Raw genomic sequence first — 18,631 nt, 5'->3', positions numbered from 1 at the left:
ACCTCCATTTAGGAGAACTCTGATCCCTCCCACAGAGATTATTTTCCCCTAGGATCCACAGCCACCTACACCCAAACCTCAGGAGGGCAGTTTACAGGACACAATTATGCAAAACTGTCCCATTTGACACCCCAAGTGTAGACCCCTCAAGTCTCTATCCCAGTGTGAAATGAAATGTACATCTTCATTTCTTCTGTAGTTTTCTGGTAACTTATTGGACCAAACACACACACACACACACACACACACACACACACACACACACACGACAAACATTTTCTCAGCTCTGGGCCAAATAAAAGAAGAGAAACATTTTCCTAAAAGCAGCTAAATTCATACAGAGGTGGCACTGTACATGATGATGCAGAGAGAAGTGATTTCCCATTGTGCATCCTCTGGGTTTCAAACCATGCCAACTAGAGCACTTGAAATAATAGGACTATTTACTGCTGATGGATACTTTTCAGTGACACAAAAGATCTGGCAGTAGCTTTGAAATTGTATCTTTACAATAATGGGTCACAGCAAGTAATCACTATTTTTCCTTTGTTACTTTCCTTTGGTGTCATATCCAGAAACCTTTGCCAAGGTCGTGAAGAATTATGCCTGTGTTTTCTTCTAAGAATTCTATAGTTTTACTTCTTATGCATAGGACCAATCCATTTTGAATTAATGTTTGTATATCAGGTGAGATAGGGGTCCATTCTTTTGAAAATGGCTATTCAGTTGTCCTGGCACCATTTGTTGAAATGCTTATGTTTTAGAAGCCATGTGTCTGTCAGAGAGACAACTATGGGTCCTTGGTCCAGGAAATCCTTGGTTTGAAATACAGAGCCTACATCTAATAAAGACACACATACACACACATACCTTGTTGGTTCTGTTTCTCTGGAGAACCCTGAGTAATACAGCTGGATTCTATCTCCCTCTCCCTATTTAGCTCTCAAACAGACCACCACACGCTGCACATGATAGACTAAGACTCCAAGACTCCTAACCTACCAGCAGAAAGAGCGTATCTTCCATGATAACTGTGCAGAAAGGCCCAAGGGAAATTCTTAATGGCCTGGCTTGAGGCCAAATGGCTTTCCCTGAACCATTCACTGTAGTTAGATGGGTAGAAGACCTTGGTATTAGTAGCTTCAGGAGTGGGGAAAGAGGATTGCATATGACAAGAGCTGGTTCAGCGCCACCTAAAATGTATTAAATGGCTTCCCCATATGAAAGAGTGTTTCTGATAGAAGGGGAGAGGCATGCATGACAGGCAAGACGCCACCCCACCAGTCCTGTCTGGACCCTTAGCTAGAGGATTACTGATCAAGGACTTGGTTTATGTTTCACAGCTCTCCCATTCCTGTAATACAATTGATTTCCGTTTTTAAGATAGCATCTAAAAACAAACTACTCTGCTTTCTAACTCCAATAAAAGTTACTAATGACCATATTGCCTATAAATCTGGGGTTGCATAAAAGCATTATGTAACAAAGAATGTTCAATGGAATTACTTATTTTTAAAATTCATTATCATAATTCTAGAGCAATAGAACAAATGCACAAAACTGTCTGATATTTTATTTTAACATATAAATTGTCATCATCTTAGAAAATGTGTGTTAAGAGAAATGACATGCAATTCTCTTATATCCAGTTTTAATTATATAAGTGCATCCTGAGTTTTCAGCTTTTATTATGGATACACTGTTCAGAATTTAATTGTGCATGCAAAAAGTTGTAAAGCTGTTATTTTGTCCATAATTTCATATGCTCCTATCATAGTTAGCACCCGAGTTAGATGGTCTCTTAAAGCAGCAGTGGACAAGTTGCTGTTTTCCATCTTCCACTTATCAAATGCTCGCTGGGCTTTCTCGCTTAGTGAAAGAGTGCTGAAAAAGTTTTTAAATAATAATTATGTAAAGAACATTGTTTTAAACTACTTAACTATGGTATGTCTAGGTTTTAAAACTAATTTACCAGATTGAAGTGAGGATTACATTAACTGGTAAAGATAGTCCATATAAAAATTTAGCAGAAAGAAAATGTTAACCCCATGCCATCCCTTGCTTCCTTGAAGAAAATCGACAATTCAATTAACATTCAATTCTGATTTACTCAAGACCTCAAAACAATAATTATGGATTATTTACTATAAACCAGTACACTACTGCTACAGTTCCACATGCTATGGAACTTGATTTCATGACAACTCTCTTAGCTAAGTATATCCATTTTACCAGTGAAAAAACTAAGGCACGGAAAAGGTAAGGGAATTATATAAGGTCTCAAAATTTGTTGGGATTTAAAGCTAAGCAGTCAGTCCTCAGAGCCCTTGTTCTTAACTATTACCATATCCACAGGGATCTCAAGTACAATAAACTAAAATAAGTATTTTATAGCAAATTAGAGTTCATGTTAATATGATTGTCTCACAATCATGCCATGTATATATATAAAAGCCTAAGTGACCAAACAACAGAACGACCGGTCCATATAAAAATTATATAACAACCGGTCACTATGATGCACACTGACCAGCAGGGGGCAGATGATCAATGCAGGACCTGCCCCCTTGTGGTCAGTGTGCTTCCACAGCGGGAGTGCCGCTGCTCAGCTGACCAACAAGTGGCACCAGGCTCACGTCTGTTGAGCGTGGCCGTGGCAGCGCAAGCCTCTCCCACCTCTGCAGCAGCACTACCAAGTGGTGACAGAAGCAGGCACAGTGGGGGCCGGGATAAGTGGGAGCTGCACAGCGCCCGGCCCAGGCTCGGGCTCCGTCCCGGCTGCCTGCCCTTCACGCACTACTACACCCCTTAGGGGATGTTGGACTGCTGGTGTCGGCCTGATCCGACATCCCCCAAGGGGTCCTAGATTGCGAGAGGGCACATGCCAGGCTGAGGGACCCCACCGTGCACAAATCCGTGTACCAGGTCTCTAGTATTAATATAAGTCATAACATAAGAATAAGCTTTATATCACATGTTGTCATACATACATACCTCTTTGTAGGTATATCTATTTCTGAGATTACCAGATGTAATTTTTGACACAAATATTGAAAATTTGTTTCAGTGATGTTGTTGGCAACTATTTTCAAGATCTTCTCTAAGATTTTCTCTACATTTGAACATAAAAGAAAATTTAGGCTGTCACTCTTGAAAAACACACAGTATTTTGAGCTAATGTTATATCTATGTTTCTACTGGGCTCCTACCAAATGTATATGTCAAGTCAGTTGAAAAGTAAAATGCAGACCTGATATACAAACTGGCTTTTTAATGTGCTTCTTTATGTACTATCTTGAGAAGCCAAGTTTACATCTATAAATATGGTGTAGGCCCTGGCTGGGTAGCTCAGTTGGTTAGAGCATCGTTCCAATATACAAAAGTTGTGGATTTTATCTTCAATCAGGGCACATATAAGAAGCAACCAATAACCCTGGCCCCTATTTCTCAGTGGTTAGAGCATCTGTCCACATACCAAATGGTTGCAGTTTTAGTTCCAGTCAAGGGCCAAGTACCTGGGTTGCAGGTTCCATCTCTGCTCCTAGTCAGGACATGTGTGAGAGGCAATCAGTGTGTCTTTCTCACACCAATGTTTCTCTCTCTCTCTCTCCTCTCTCTCTCCCTACCCTCTCCCTTCCACTCTATCTAAAAAAAAAATCAATGGAAAAAATATCCTCAGATGAGGATTTAACACAAAAAACAACCACCAAAAAATGCATAAATAAGTGGAACTGTGTAACAAATTGACATCTCTCTCCCAAATCAATAAATAAAAATTGAAAATTTAAATATATGGTATATATATGCATATTTTGTATTCCAATCCCTTATTTAATGTATGTTGACTTAGATATAGAGAGTTCTTAGTTGTTTTTTTGTTTTTTTGCTTTTTTTAAGCTTCTAGCTAATTTGAACAGTACTCTTTTTATTGTTGTTGTTGACCTAAGGTACTTTGGAAATTTTTAAGAACTAGCAATCTCCCACCCCTCTGTAATCATCAGATATGTTCTACGCTTTCTGGTGTTTATTTGTTTTTTATTCATACCATTAATCCTTCAAGCTAAATTGTATGCTAATGGTATAAACAAAAATCCAATCTTCTAAGTAAAATTTTTAGGAAGAGACCCCATGTTCTTGATTAATTGCACAATATATACATCTCCCATGATGACATTGTCTTTACTCTCTCTGGGTGCCCAGCCTGCAGTATGAAGGCCCTTTGGCCATGAAGAAAGGAGACAAATGGCGAGGGTTCTCTTGTTTTTATTGACTTTTATCTGTTGCCATTGCCCATTGTACTTTTGCCATAGAGGCTAGAACCACACGAATCCTTCCTCAAGAACTGGGATAACAGAATTTCAGCAAGAAGTTTCAGTCGTGAAGTTTACAAACTTCTCTAAAGTACTGTTACCTAACAGGAATTATTTATGGATCCTTGGAAACCCCTAAAATATTTATTTTACAGAAATAAAGTTACCACAAAATGTTCCTTTTTTATTATCATAATTAGCAAAACTGACTTGGTTAGCAAGTTAGAGAAAACAGCGACTGTGACTTTTAATCTTATTTCTTGGGGTTTTTCCATCAATGAGGCTCAAATCCTGCAAAAGCTTCTGAATGGTAGCCATATATGTGGATGTGGCTTACAAGAGGACTGTACATTTTAGTGACTGTCTCACTAGATTTTAAGATTATGCTGATGTAACCTTCTGATTATATAAGACAAGGGTAAGTAGTAGAATAATTTTAGGGGACGGTTTTGTATATTCAGATTTTGTATATACAGATTTCCCCAAATCTGGAACAATATTAAATTGATTTAATACTTCCTAACATTAAAATGGAGGACCTAAATCTGGATCCATTCTGAGGATTGACGATGAGTGGCAAAGTCAGAATAATGGAGAAAACTTTGTTGTTAAGAACCCAGCCCCATGGAAATAATTGGACAGTGAAACTTCCCTCCAAGAGACATGAAGAAACCAGTCTCCTTCTGGTCCAATGGAAGGACATGTAAAGAAAATGGACCTGCTCTGTGCAATCATCAGGGCAATCATAAGGGCAGAAGAAATGAAGACTGCCCGAGGATTGCAGATAGGTGATCATAGTGGGCCAAAAACTGACTAGTATCAGTGGAAAGGATCTATGAACTTCCTTCAAGGCCAAATATGACTTTTAGAACAACTAAATATGGTGATATAGACCAAAAGTGATGGAGAAATATGGGTGTGGATTCTCTGAGTCTGACCACAACCATGATGAAAAACCTATTGAAGCACATTAAGACCAATAGGTGGGAAGCAGTCCACTGAACACTTGTATTTAACTGTTTTTGATTATTCAATTTTATTGGACCCAGATTAAATTATCTGAATTACCAAAATAAACTCTTAACCTTCTGAAGAGGGAAGATGATAGATATTTTAATGTTTCTGCCAGATTGAAAGCCTCCAATTAAGGCACACTATCTTTTTAATTTCTTTTTAATATGTTCTTACTGATTTCAGAGAGAAGGAAGAGGGAGAGCTAGAAACATCAATGATGAGAGAGTCATTAACCAGCTGCATCTGCATGCCCCCTACTGGGGATTAAGCCCAAAAGCCAGGCATGTGCCCTGATTGTGAATATAACCATGACCTCCTGGTTCATAGGTTGATGCTCAACCATTGAGCCACACACCAGCCGGGAAGCAAACTATCTTTTAATTTACAGATGATACTAGGAAATAACTCGTAAGCTAGTCACTCACTTGTCACCTACCATCTCTTTCCTCTGCCCTCTGTAGATAGCATGCAATAGTGTACAACTGTTTTCCTTTACAGATTTCCATTGGAGGTCTCAGCAAAGGGTTATCATCAAAATTTATATCCTTCAGTGAGAAAAGGTTGTGGATACCAGTAGGCAGAGCTGTAAGATTATTTCCTAATAGAAAAAATATATAATTGAATTGTACCTTCCTGTAAAAGAAAACTATGGAGATAACTATCTCTAGGGCATTGGTTCTCAACCTTTCTAATGCCACGACCCTTTAATACAGTTCCTCATGTTGTGGTGACCCCCAACCATAAAATTATTTTCGTTGCTACTTCATAACTGTAATTTTGCTACTGTTAATGAATCGTAATGTAAATATCTGTGTTTTCCAATGGACTTAGGCTCTACAGCAGTGGTTCTCAACCTGTGGGTCGCGACAGTTTGAGTTGCACTAGTTAGGTGTTTTGTAGAATATTCCCAAACTTGCATTTATCTGGTATATTTTCTCATGATTAGACTGAGGTTATAGGTTTTTGGAAATAATGTCACATTGGTGAAGTGCCTCATTATATCATATCTCAAGTAAATATCACAAAATCAGCATTATTTATGTCTGGGAACAGGTACATAGGTACTTATTATTTCCTGTATGTTATTTTTTAAAACTAGTGGCCCAGCATGCAAAATCACGTGCAATAGATCACCCGCCACTTCCGCGGGAGCTGGGAGCAAGCTGCCGCCACTGCCCACAGGAGTTGGCGGGGAGGGACCAAGAGGTGCTCTAAACATGTCCTGGTGACTGGTTGCACATGCAGCCCCGCCCACTTGCACACGCCTCGCCACACATGCAGCCCCGCCCACCTGCGCACATCTGCTGCACATGCAGCCTCCAACTGATTGGTCATTACGCATGAGGGCATGATGACCATTTGCATATTAGCCTTTATTATTTAGGATTATATAGGATACCAGCCTAGTATTTTCTGTGCTTTGGGAAATCTTTAGAGTGAATGATTTACTTTATGTTTGTTAATGTAGTGATTTACTTGGTAAAAGACTGTAAGGTATTTATATATATAAAAGGCTAATATGCAAAGTGTCCCCTCGGGAGTTCAACCAGAAGAGCAGGAGTTTGATCACTCACTATGACGTGCACTGACCACCAGGGGGCAGCACAGAACTAAGGAAGGCCTTGGCCGGCAGCTAGAGAAGGAAGGCCCTGGCCAGCAGCCAGAAGGCCCCGATCAGCCCTGATTACTGGCCAGGCCCATGCATGAACTTTGTGCACGGGGCCTCTATTAGACTATAATAGGGTATAGGAGTGGAGTCAAGGGAGCCAGCAGAGAAAGGAAAACAGAAAACACTGACCTAAGGTTGGGTAGGTAGGTGTGTGTACAGGGAGGGAAGAGGTCAGATTCAGAAAGAGAAGAAAGGGTATAGTCAGAAAAGACAGAATGAAAAAATGTTCAGGTTCCCCAGCTGAATTATAACCTGTTTCAGGGAAAGAACTGGGCCTTATGTTCTGCTCACATTTTTTTTAACCTACGACAGCTATTTCCTCCCAATGGACACTTAATATATTATCTTACCAGTTTGCTGTTCTGTCTTGTTAGTAAAATTTGCAACCTAAACACTAATACTCTACTTACTGATTATACTTGACACTCACCACTCAAGTTTAGTTTCTGGAGTTGGTTTAAAGATAGAATAGATGGTGGCAGATATCTTATTTGATTGTTGTATGCATGTAAACTGACCAAGCTTCTCATTTCCCCTATATTTCTTGGAAGTTCTCTGATTGCATTATTTGAGATATCAAGTCCTTTAAGTTGAGTCATTTTAGACAGTTCTTGTGGAAGTCTTAATAACTGTACAAAGATTAAACAATTATATTTTTAATAAATATTTCTATGACTAACATTTCTAAAATCAAATGGAAGAAATTTTTTTGTCTTAAAAGGGAGATATTTTCATATGTCACAAATTCTTATGACTTCTTTGCTAAAACCCACCACATATTGTGTGATATCCAAATACTGATCCATGCTACCAATTCTATATGATTTGAAATATCTATCTATATAAAAGCCTAAGCGACCATCGCAACCAAATGGACAACATAACAGGCTGCATGGGGTGACCAGGCTGGCAGGGGGGTTAGTGAGGGATGACCAAACGACTAAACAGCAGGCTGTGTGGGGTGACCAGGCCGGCAGGGGGGTTAGTGAGGGGCGACCAAACAACTGAGCAGCAGGCTGCATGGGGCAACCAGGCCGGCAGGGGAGGGGGCAGTTGGGGACGATCAGGTCAGCAGGCAGAAGCAGTTAAGGGTGATCAGGCTGGCAGGGGGCAGTTAGGGGTGACCAGGCTGGTGGGGGGGCCAGTTAGGGGTGATCAGGCAGGCAGGCAGGTGAGCAGTTAGGAGCCAGCGGTCCAGGATTGTGATAGGGATGTCCGACTGCCAATCCCAGGGATTGGGCCTAAACCAGCAGTCGGACATCCCCTGAGGAGTCCCAGATTGGAGAGAGTGCAGGCTGGGCTGAGGGGACTCCCTCTCCCATGCACAAATTTCATGCACCCAGCCTCTAGTTTTCCTATAAAACGTTGCGTTGAGAAATGTATTTGTAAGCCATGTTTGAGGTTATAAAAAGCCTATCCTTTAAAAATAAAACAGTCCAACTAAATTTACAACACACATACACATATACTACATCATAGATTCTGATCCCCTCTAGTCCCACCTTCCCCCAAATCCCAAAATAGCAGTCTCTTACCTTTCTCCCATTTTTCTGACTTATATTCAGCTCTTTCAGTGATTGTAGTTGACACAGTTCAACAGGAAAATAAATAAATTGGTTGCTTGAGATATTTAATTTCTGAATTCCTTTTAAGTTACAGATCTCTGAAGGGATTTTCTGTATTTGGTTTTCTGAAATATCAAGTACTTGCAAATTTGCTAAAGTACACACTTGTATAGGGAAAGTTTCAAATTTATTACAGCATAAAATAAGAACATGGAGTGATGCCATATTGAAAATAGATGATGGAATTGTCCTTATTTGGTTTTTACTAAGATCCAGGTATTGAAGATTAATAAGAGAACATAAGTGCTCAGAAAATATGAGGAGTCTGTTCTCATTAAACTCTAAGTGAAGCAATTGTTTACTGAAAGATATATCCACAGGTATTTCTGAAATATAATTTCCATTAATAACCAAATAATAAAGGTACTCTAAAGCACACAAACCTATTGGAAAATACGTTATTTTATTATAACTCAACTCAACTTTAGTTATTTTCTTGCAGTTTTTTATTTCAATGGGAACATCTATGATTATATTTCCTGACAATCCTAGGCTAAGTATATTATTAAGATGCGAGATATCTTCAGGTATTCTCATTATATTATTTCTGTTTAAATTGAATTTTCTTAAATTTTTAAGCTTGTGGATGTTCTTAGGAAGTTTTGTTAATTGATTATCGCTGAGGCTAAGGCATTCCAACATTACACAGTGGGAAATATTCTCTGGTATTTCTTTCAATAAATTTTTATCAAGTATTAGAATCCTAAGTATCCTAAAATTTTCAATTCTGTGTGAAATAACTTCTAATTTATTGTCAGCCAGTTGGAGTTCTTGAATTTTGAGCAATTGAAAAATTTCCACCGACAAAAATGTAAGTTTATTGTGAGCCAATAAAAGTTTTTCTAAATTTTTAAGCTCCCTAATTTCTTTTGGCAAACTGCTTATCAGGTTTCCAGTAAGGTTTAGTGAAATTAACTTCGAAAGGAAGCACAAAACTTTAGGAAATATTGTTAACTGGTTGTATTCCAAATTGAGAACGCTCAAGTTTTTTAAATTAGACAAAGTATCTGGTATATATTTTAAGTTATTATTAGCCAAACTTAAAATTTCCAACTTTCTAAGGCTTTCTAAGCCAGAAGGAAAATTCTCGATGTAATTGTAATTTAAAAAGAGTTGCCTGATATTCTCAAGCTGTGATATTTCTTTAGGAATATGTGATATTTGGTTGTGGCTGACATTTAATATCCTTAAATTGTGAAGTAACTGAATTTGAGTTGGAAATGATGATAACCCATTGTCTTGCAAGGATAGAATTTCAAGTCCTAGCAGATCAGCTAAGTCTGCTCTTTTAAAACCTTTGATTTTGTTCTGGTCCAAATATAGATATTTTACATATTTTGTTTTTAAAATGCCCTTAGGGAATTCTTGTAAACCCTTGGCCTTGAGGTTAATAGTAAAGTTACCTGACTTTACGTCAAGTCCTTTCTGATACTCTTCAGAGAGTTGTGGGCTAATTTTTCCTAATATTTCATGAGATAGGAAGTCAACAGAAGCCCGATATTCAGTAGTCATCTCAGTTGTTGTTAATGATGGACCTTCTTCATTACTCTTAGGCTTACTTTCAGAGGAGGATGTTGCTGTAGCATACTGTGTACATAATGTATCCATTCCAGGATGTGTTTCATAAATCTGGTCAGAAGGTTTCCCATCAGAAGCTTTCTTTAATAAATCTGATGTTTCTTTAATAAATCCAGGCTTCTCCATCAACTCTGATTCTTTCTTGAATAGACTAGTGATATCCTCTACTTCTTCTGAAATAGTCTCCTTTCCAAACATCTTATTTGCTAATAGGTTTTATACCAATATAAGGTTGTAACTCATTTTTAGTTTTGATGTTTAATGCTTTCCTTTGAACCTAGAAAACAAATGCTGATATTAAAAGAAGAGATGTTATAAAAATGTCAAAATTACAAATTAATTTTAATACACTTTGTAATGTATAATGAGTAATTTAATAAATATAAAACAATATATTTATAACTTACAAATTAATTTACATATGATTAATGGTTAAGGATGATTTATTGATTACATGCATCACATGAAACTCAAAATCGCATTAAAATTATAGAAAGGAATAAAAAAGATTTTAAAAAATTAGAAAGGATAGATAAAGAAATGAAAGAATTCAACAAATTTTTGGAAGGCAAAAGAGATACCCAGTGGGGCCCCTCACCCCCATGCCACATGCAGAGTGCCATACGCATTGTGGACACTGTAGGTTTATATGTGGTACTGAAGTGTCTTTTCACTGCCGTACTGTCAAATTCAGTACATTATAACAATTTCCCGATAGATAGAAGTAAGATTCCTTAAGGAAAGAGGAATTGCTTTCTGTAACAGTAAACTAGAAGTAAAACAACCTTTTCAAGGACTGAGGACTGACTAAGTCTTTTATGCGATTCCTGAGGAACGTGCACAGCTGGAGAGCACCCCTCTCAGATGTCTGTGTCCCAGCTCCCATAGGTCCCTTCTCCAAGTCCATAGTTTTTAATAACCCAACCTCTTTCCTTTGTATGTTTATAACCACGATAGTATCTACTTCCTAGATTTACTATCTCTGTTACTGCAGTTCCTTTTCAGTTCTCTAATACTTGTTTACACACCTTCCTAAATTAAATCCTTTCTTTAAACTGGTATGGTTTCAATATTTCACAAACTCTCTAAGAGAATAGAAAAAGAGGGAACATTTTCCAACTTGTTTTATGAGAATAACACTAACCTTTACATCAAAACCTAATGAGGACAATATGAAAAAAAAATTACAGGCCAAATTTACTCAAGGCAAAAAATTCTAAGCATTAAAACACTGTTATAACTAATATAAAAACCAGCAATGTATAAAAAGGAAAATGTTTTCTGACTAAGTTGCATTTGTCCCAGAAATGCAAGTTTGGATTTTAACATTAGAAAATTAACATAATTTGCCACATTAAGAGATTAAAGGAGAAAATTCACATGATCATTACAATAGATGCCGAAGCAGTTGATAAATTGCAACATTTTTCATGATTTTAAAAACTAGGAATAGATGGAAATTTTCTTAATCCGTTTAAGGGCATCCATAAAAAAATCTATAATAAATATCACTCTTGGTGTTGAAACCGTGAAATTTTTCCGTTGATACTGAAAGCAAGAAAATGTTGTCCTCTATCATAATTTTTTTTCCTTTTTTAATATATTTTTTTTTATTTCAGAAAGGAAGGGAGAGGTAGAGAGAGAGAGAAACATCAATGATGAGAGAGAATCATTGATCAGCTGCCTCCTGCACTCCCCACCCTGGGGATCAAACCCGCAACCTCGGCCTGACCGGGAATCAAACAGTGATCTCCTGGCCCATAAATCAATGCTCAACCATTGAGCCATACCGCCTGGGCTCTATCATCATTTCTATCTCAACAGTGGGGGGCATGCAGGAGGCAGCCGATCAATGATTCTCTCTCATCATTGATGTTTCTCTCTCTCTCTCTCCCTCTCCCTTCCTCTCTGAAATCAATTACAAATAAATAAACAACTCATAATTTTATGCCTATGGTTATGAGTAATTTTGCCGATATTTTTCCTTTTCTGTACTGTTCTTGTCCAGTTTTGCTGTTAAAATTATACCCACATAAGTTATACCCAGGAGCCACAGGGCCTTTTTGTACCGTGCGGCAGCACCAGCCAGTGGTTTCCTCGAGGGCGGAGTGGGGGAAGAGAGAGAGGCTCCACGCAGAAGCTAAAGCAACGTTTGACAGGATGGGCACACGTGACAGGCGGGTATCCCTGGGGCATGCAAAAGCGGGAGGACTTGCGGAGCTGCAGGTGATGCGGGGAAAGGGGAGGAGGAGAAAACCTGCGTGTGGATGAGAAGGTCGTTGAAGTAAGTCACAGCACTTGGCACCACCTGGAGATTCCCCCGGCTGCCGGGCACGGAGGCGGCCCTGGGCACGTGGGGAGTGTCCCGCGTCTGCGCTGGGCCGCGCCCCTGCGCTTTTGTGCGCTGGCCCCTGGTCACGCTAGAACTTTGCGGGGCAGGCCAGGGCCTGCACTCAACTCTCCAGCGCGGGCCCAGCGAGCAGGGAAGAGAAGGCGCGCCTGGGTCCTGACCTGAGTCTATGGATACAGGCACCGTGGAAATGCCACTGCGTGACGGGAGGGACCCAGCTGGTCACTGTTGGACCGCCCGCCTCCTGGAGCCAACCTCTTTTTGTCTCGGTTACCCCCAGACCATGCCTCAGGCCCGGCCAGGCTCCCAAATCATGAACCAACCTGAAGGCGAGTGAACGGAGTCCGAGAAGAGCACGCTCCCCGGGGGCGAGGCAGGGGCTGTGCCACTGTTGAAAGGGGTCCCGAGACCACGCTGACTTGGAGATTTGGAGGCGGGTCTGCCCTTGCGGTTACCAGGAGGAGTATGGGGAGTGCGTGTGGGCGGCAGAGGTGGGTGAGCTTTGAGAAAGCTCCTGGGGTGAGACTGTCACCTCCCTTCTCCCATCATCTAAACAGCAGGACCAGTCAAGTTACAAGACTAATGTAGTCCTAGCCTAATATAAACAAAACACCGTATTCATCAGAAAAACAGGAAGTATTTGTAGAATATAAGGATATAATAGAAGAACCAGATATATAGAGCTTTCAGAAGAGGGAAATAGAAAGCTTAAAAAGGATCATGCTTGGTTTATCAATATCTAAAATATAACAAAACTGAATAAACCAGTGAGTTTTACCATGAATGGAAATATTCTGAAATTGACACGAATTCATTTATATCTTTTTTAAAAAATATTTTTATTGCCGAAACTGGTTTGGCTCAGTGGATAGAGCGTCAGCCTACAGACTGAAAGGTCCCAGGTTCGATTCCGGTCAAGGGCATGTACCTTGGTTGCGGGTACATCCCCAGTAGGGGGTGTGCAGGAGGCAGCTGATCGATGTTTCTCTCTCATCAATGTTTCTAACTTCATATCTCTCTCCCTTCCTCTCTGTAAAAAAATCAATAAAATATACTTTTAAAAATATTTTTATTGATTTCAGAGAGGAAGGTAGAGGGAGAGATAGAAACATTAACGATGAAAATAATTGACTGGCTGCCTCCCACACGCCCCCTATTGGGGATCCAGCCCACAACCTGGGCATGTGCCCCTGACTGGAATCCAACCGGGACCAGTCCCTAACTCCAAAGCTCTATCCACTGAGCTAAACCAGCTAAGGCCATTTATATCTTTTGATGAACACTATCACATCTGTATTTCAAAGTTTTGTTTAAAATGTTCTTAGAGCACTAGTTTAACCTCCAATGTGTTTTTTTTTAATATATTTTATTGATTTTTTACAGAGAGGAAGGGAGAGGGATAGATAGTTAGAAACATCGATGAGAGAGAAACACCGATCAGCTGCCTCCTGCACACCTCCCACTGGGGATGTGCCCACAACCAAGGTACATGCCCTTGACGGGAATCGAACCCGGGACCCTTCAGTCCGCAGGCCGACGCTCTATCCACTGAGCGAAACCGGTTAGGGCTCCAATGTGTTATTAATCATGGACTCATGTCAAAAGCTCACCATTCATTTGCAGGGGATCTTGTCTGCAGAGTAGGGCATTCTACCCTTGCCTGGTCACTGCTGCCTTGGTGAAAAGTCACAGCCTTCCTTGTTAGCAGGTGGTTGGCCCATCACATTTCCCAGCCCTTTTCCATAGCCTTGCAACTGTTACCAAATTGTTTTAGTGTATGGACCCCCCCAATCTCTTCCATCACCACCAAATTCTAATTTGGAATTTAAAGTTGAATACTGAATGCAATCAACTTTCTAGAATTTATGAAAAGCAGTGAGGCTCCCTTTTTATGTAATAACTAGAGGACCAGTGCACGAAATTCATGCACTCGGGGGTGGGGGATCCCCCAGCCTGGCCTGTGCCCTCTCACAGTGCGGGAGCCCAGTGTACGATCGCCCCAAAGAGGTAGGCCCTGCCCACCCATCCAGGGCTCCTCAATGGATTGCCCCAAAGAGGTAGGCTGGAGCCAGAGGCTCCACAGGTGCACGGCTGTGGGATGGCGTGAGGATCACCTAGACTTTTTTTTTTTTAAATATATTTTATTGGTTTTTTACAGAGAGGAAGGGAGAGGGAGAGAGAGTTAGAAACATCAATGGGAGAGAAACATTGATCAGCTGCCTCTTGCACACCTCCTACTTGGGGATGTGCCCACAACCAAGGTACATGCCCTTGACGGGAATCGAACCTGGGATCCTTGAGTCCGTAGGCCGACGCTCTATCCACTGAGCCAAACCGGTTAGGGCCACCTAGGCTTTTATTTGTATGTGTGTAGCCTTTTGGTATGCTATTTCATGGATTGGATTTGCAGGTTGTCATCTGCCGAATGAACTAAGAACTTGGTGACTAATTGGCGATACATATAATTTGCTGGTGTTCTAGAAATCTGTGTTGTTTTTATTAAATTGAGATATAATTGACATATAGCAGTAGATTAATTTTTGGTGTACAAAATGATTTGGTATTTGTATATAAAGCAAATGGTAAGCACAAAATATAGTTAACCCCTGTCACCACACATACACATTTTTTTCTTGTGATGAGAACTTCTAAGATCTACTCTTTTAGCAACTTTTATTTTTTTTTAAATATATTTTATTGATTTTTTACAGAGAGGAAGAGAGAGGGATAGAGAGCTAGAAACATCGATGAGAGAGAAACATCAATCAGCTGCCTCCATCACACCCCCCACTGGGGATGTGCCCGCAACCAAGGTACATGCCCTTGACCGGAATCGAACCTGGGACCCTTGAGTCCGCAGGCCGACGCTCTATCCACTGAGCCAAACCGGTTTTGGCAACTTTTAAATATACAGTACAGTATTATTAACTATAGTCACCATGCTATACATTTATCACCAGGATTTACGTTATTACTGAAAGTTTATACCTTTGACCCCCTTCATCCATTTCCCCCACCCTAAACCCCTTTTTTAAAATATATCTATATTGCTGATCAATGATTCTTTCTCATCGTTGATGCTTCTATCTTTCTCCCCCTCCCTTCCTCTCTGAAATCAATAAAAAATATGTTTAAAAATCGTAAAAAATAAAATATATCTATATTGATTTCAGAGAAGAAGGGAGAGGGAAAGAGAGGTAGAAAAATCAATAATAAGAGAGGATCATTTATTGGCTGCCTCCTGCACATCCCCCACTGGGGATCAAGCCCACAATGCAGGCATGTGCCCCTGACCCGAATTGAACCTGGGACCCTTCAGTTCGCAGGCTAACACTCTATCCATTGAGCCAAACTAGTTAGGGCCCTAAACCCTTTACCTCTGGCAACCACCGATCTGTTCTGTGTATCCATGAGCTTAGGTGGTTGTTTGTTTGTTTTGTTTAAGTTCCACATATGAGATCATATGGTATTTGTCTTTCTGGTTTACTTATTTCACTTAACATAATTCCCTTGAGATCCTCTATGTCCAGATTTCTTTTTTATGGCTGAATAATATTTGTGTGTGTTACATTTTTTAAAGCCACTTGTCTATCTATGGATACTTAGGTTTTTCTATGTTTTGGCTATTGTAAATAATGCTGCAATAAACATATGGATTCATATTACTTTTTAAATTAGTGTTTTTGTTTCCTTGAGATAAATACCCAAAAGTGGAATAGCTGGATCATATGGTAATTCTATTTGTAATTTTTTGAGGAACATCCATACTATTTTCTTTAGTGGCTGCACCAATTTACATTCCCACCAACAGTGCATGAGGGTTTACTTTTCTCCACATTCTCATCAGTTGTTATTTCTTGACTTTGATGATAGCCATTCTAACAGGTGTGAGGAGATATATCGTTATGGTTTTGATTTGCATGTCTCTAATTAGTGATGTTGAGCACTTTTTGCACGTACCTGTTAGCCATCTGTATGTCTTTGGGAAAATGTCTATTCAGATCCTCTGCCCATTTATTAAAATCAGATTTTTTTCCTATTGAGTTGTATGAGATCTTTATATATTTTGCATATTAACTTATTATCAGATTTGCAAATATTTTCTCCCATTCAGTAAGTTGTTGTGGTTGCCTTTTCATTTTCTTGATGGTTTCTTTGCTGTGAAGAAGCTTTTTAGTTTGATGTAGACCCACTTGTTTATTTTTGCTTTTGGTGTCAAATCCAAAAGATCATCACCAAGGTGGATGTCAAAGAACTTACCCCCTATGTTTTCATTTAGGATTTTTAGGGTTTCAAGTTTTACCTTCAAGTTTTTAATCCATTTGAATTAGTTTTTGTGTATGATGTTAGATAGCTGTCCATTCTTTTGCATGTGCTTTCCAGTTTTCCCAAAAGCATTTATTGAAGACACTATTTTTCCCTGTTGTATATTCTTGGCTCCTTTGTCATAAATTAATTGACCATATACGTGTAGGTTTATTTCTAGGAAGTCTATTCTGTTCCATTGATCTATGTGTCTAGTTTTGTGCCAACACCATTTTGCTGGAAATAAAGATAATTTGCTGGTGTTCCACAAGTCTATTTGGGGATGGGGGAGGTTGCGGGCATTAAAAGCTGCTGTTTATTAGTATATTTACCTTCTTTACTCAGCATAAGGTAGAGGTGAAAAAAGCTTCATAATCTTAACATGGGAATTTATATTACAATTGGTCTTTGGAATATAATTAGTTTTCTTGAATAACAAATTTATTTTCTGATAGCTTAGATAGTTTTGGTATCCTCCCCCCCTTTTTCTTTTAGGGAGTTTAAATACTATGTTTCTGATTTGTGATTTAAACTCCATATTAGATAGAAGTAGATTGGGATTAGCCTTACCTAAGAATTGTCTCAAATTTTATTCTTTAAAAAAATATATTTAAAAAAATATTTTTATTGCTTTCAGAGAGGAAGGGAGAGAGAGAGAGAAAGATAGACACATCAATGATGAGAGAGAATCATTGATCAGCTGCCTGGGGATCGAGCCTGCAACCGGTGCATGTGCCCTGACCAGGAATCGAACCGGGACCTCCTGGTTCCTAGGTTGACTTTCAACTACTGAGCCACACCGGCCAGGCTCAAATTTTATTCTAAACTTGAAAATAAGTTCCAAAAACATTTTGTCCTGGTAACTCCTATTAATAGCATTTATCTGATTCATCTTGGAAATTTTCTTTGCTGTATCTTTCCTCATTTATACAATAATGTAAATGTGAAATATCTTACTATTTACTTCATGACTGATTATGATTAAGAAAGAGGAGAAAAAAAAAAGAAAGAGGAGAAATGGTTATTAACTTTATAGCACTTAGTAAAATCCTGTGTTTAAATTGTTATACAACATAAAATAATATGTGGCCTGTGAACATCCATATATTTTTACATAGTAAATAACTTAACAAGTAAGCGAACAAATAAAACTAATTAAGATCCTCTGCTGTGCTCAGCACGGCCAGGGGTGAACCTGAGGAGGCAGGGGGCAGTGAAGGGTTAAAGAAGACAGACAAGAGAATATAGCTGGGGCTAGGTGGGACATTGCTCTTGGATGGAGACACAGTGCCACAGCCTGTAAGCCGAGTCTTTATTTTATAGGCAGATCCCACGAGGCAAAGCAAGGACGTGGTCAAGATGTTTACAATGTTCTCACAAGTTTCAAATCTATTTAATTACATGCACCTGAGAACTCTATCAAGCTTTGTTTTGGCAGCATTTGCCCCAGCCTATATCACTTAGCTACCTGGGACCACAGGTTTGGACCATAAAGTCAAGCTTACAACCATAGCCTTTGGCTTATAATTGTGCTGGGAGGGCTTTGCCCTCCAAGCTGGTAACTGCACGTGGCTTTGCCACGAGAGGACCATGCCTTCTCATTAGTCTGAGGCTTGAATCTGTCTAAACGCTGTAGCAGCTCTCCACAAGATCCAACTTTTAACTATATATACATTTAATTATTTGTCAATGAAATGGCTGAAATAAATAAAAAACCCAGACTGGCTTTTATTCCTGGTGGTTATGTGTACAAAAACAAAATTCAATATTAATTGAAAGC

At 39.4% G+C, this 18,631-nt stretch overlaps 1 protein-coding gene across 1 annotated transcript; it reads right to left on the bottom strand.

Annotated features, from left to right (window-relative positions):
* Positions 1-1,703: 1,703 nt before the first annotated feature.
* Positions 1,704-10,394, bottom strand: LRRD1 (leucine rich repeats and death domain containing 1; the record flags this gene model as incomplete). Its single annotated transcript, XM_079786841.1, has 5 exons — positions 1,704-1,884; positions 2,995-3,112; positions 5,761-5,922; positions 7,424-7,622; positions 8,529-10,394. The coding sequence occupies 5 exons, from the start codon at positions 10,392-10,394 to the stop codon at positions 1,704-1,706; spliced, it is 2,526 nt and encodes an 841-aa protein (XP_079642967.1).
* Between the last annotated feature and the right edge of the window lie 8,237 nt (positions 10,395-18,631).

Source organism: Cnephaeus nilssonii, assembly GCF_951640355.1.
Source record: "Cnephaeus nilssonii genome assembly, chromosome: 12".
NCBI classification, from domain to species: Eukaryota; Metazoa; Chordata; class Mammalia; order Chiroptera; family Vespertilionidae; genus Cnephaeus; species Cnephaeus nilssonii.
The sequence above is the reverse complement of the archived record's forward strand: the minus strand, read 5'-3'. Positions and strand labels throughout refer to the sequence as shown.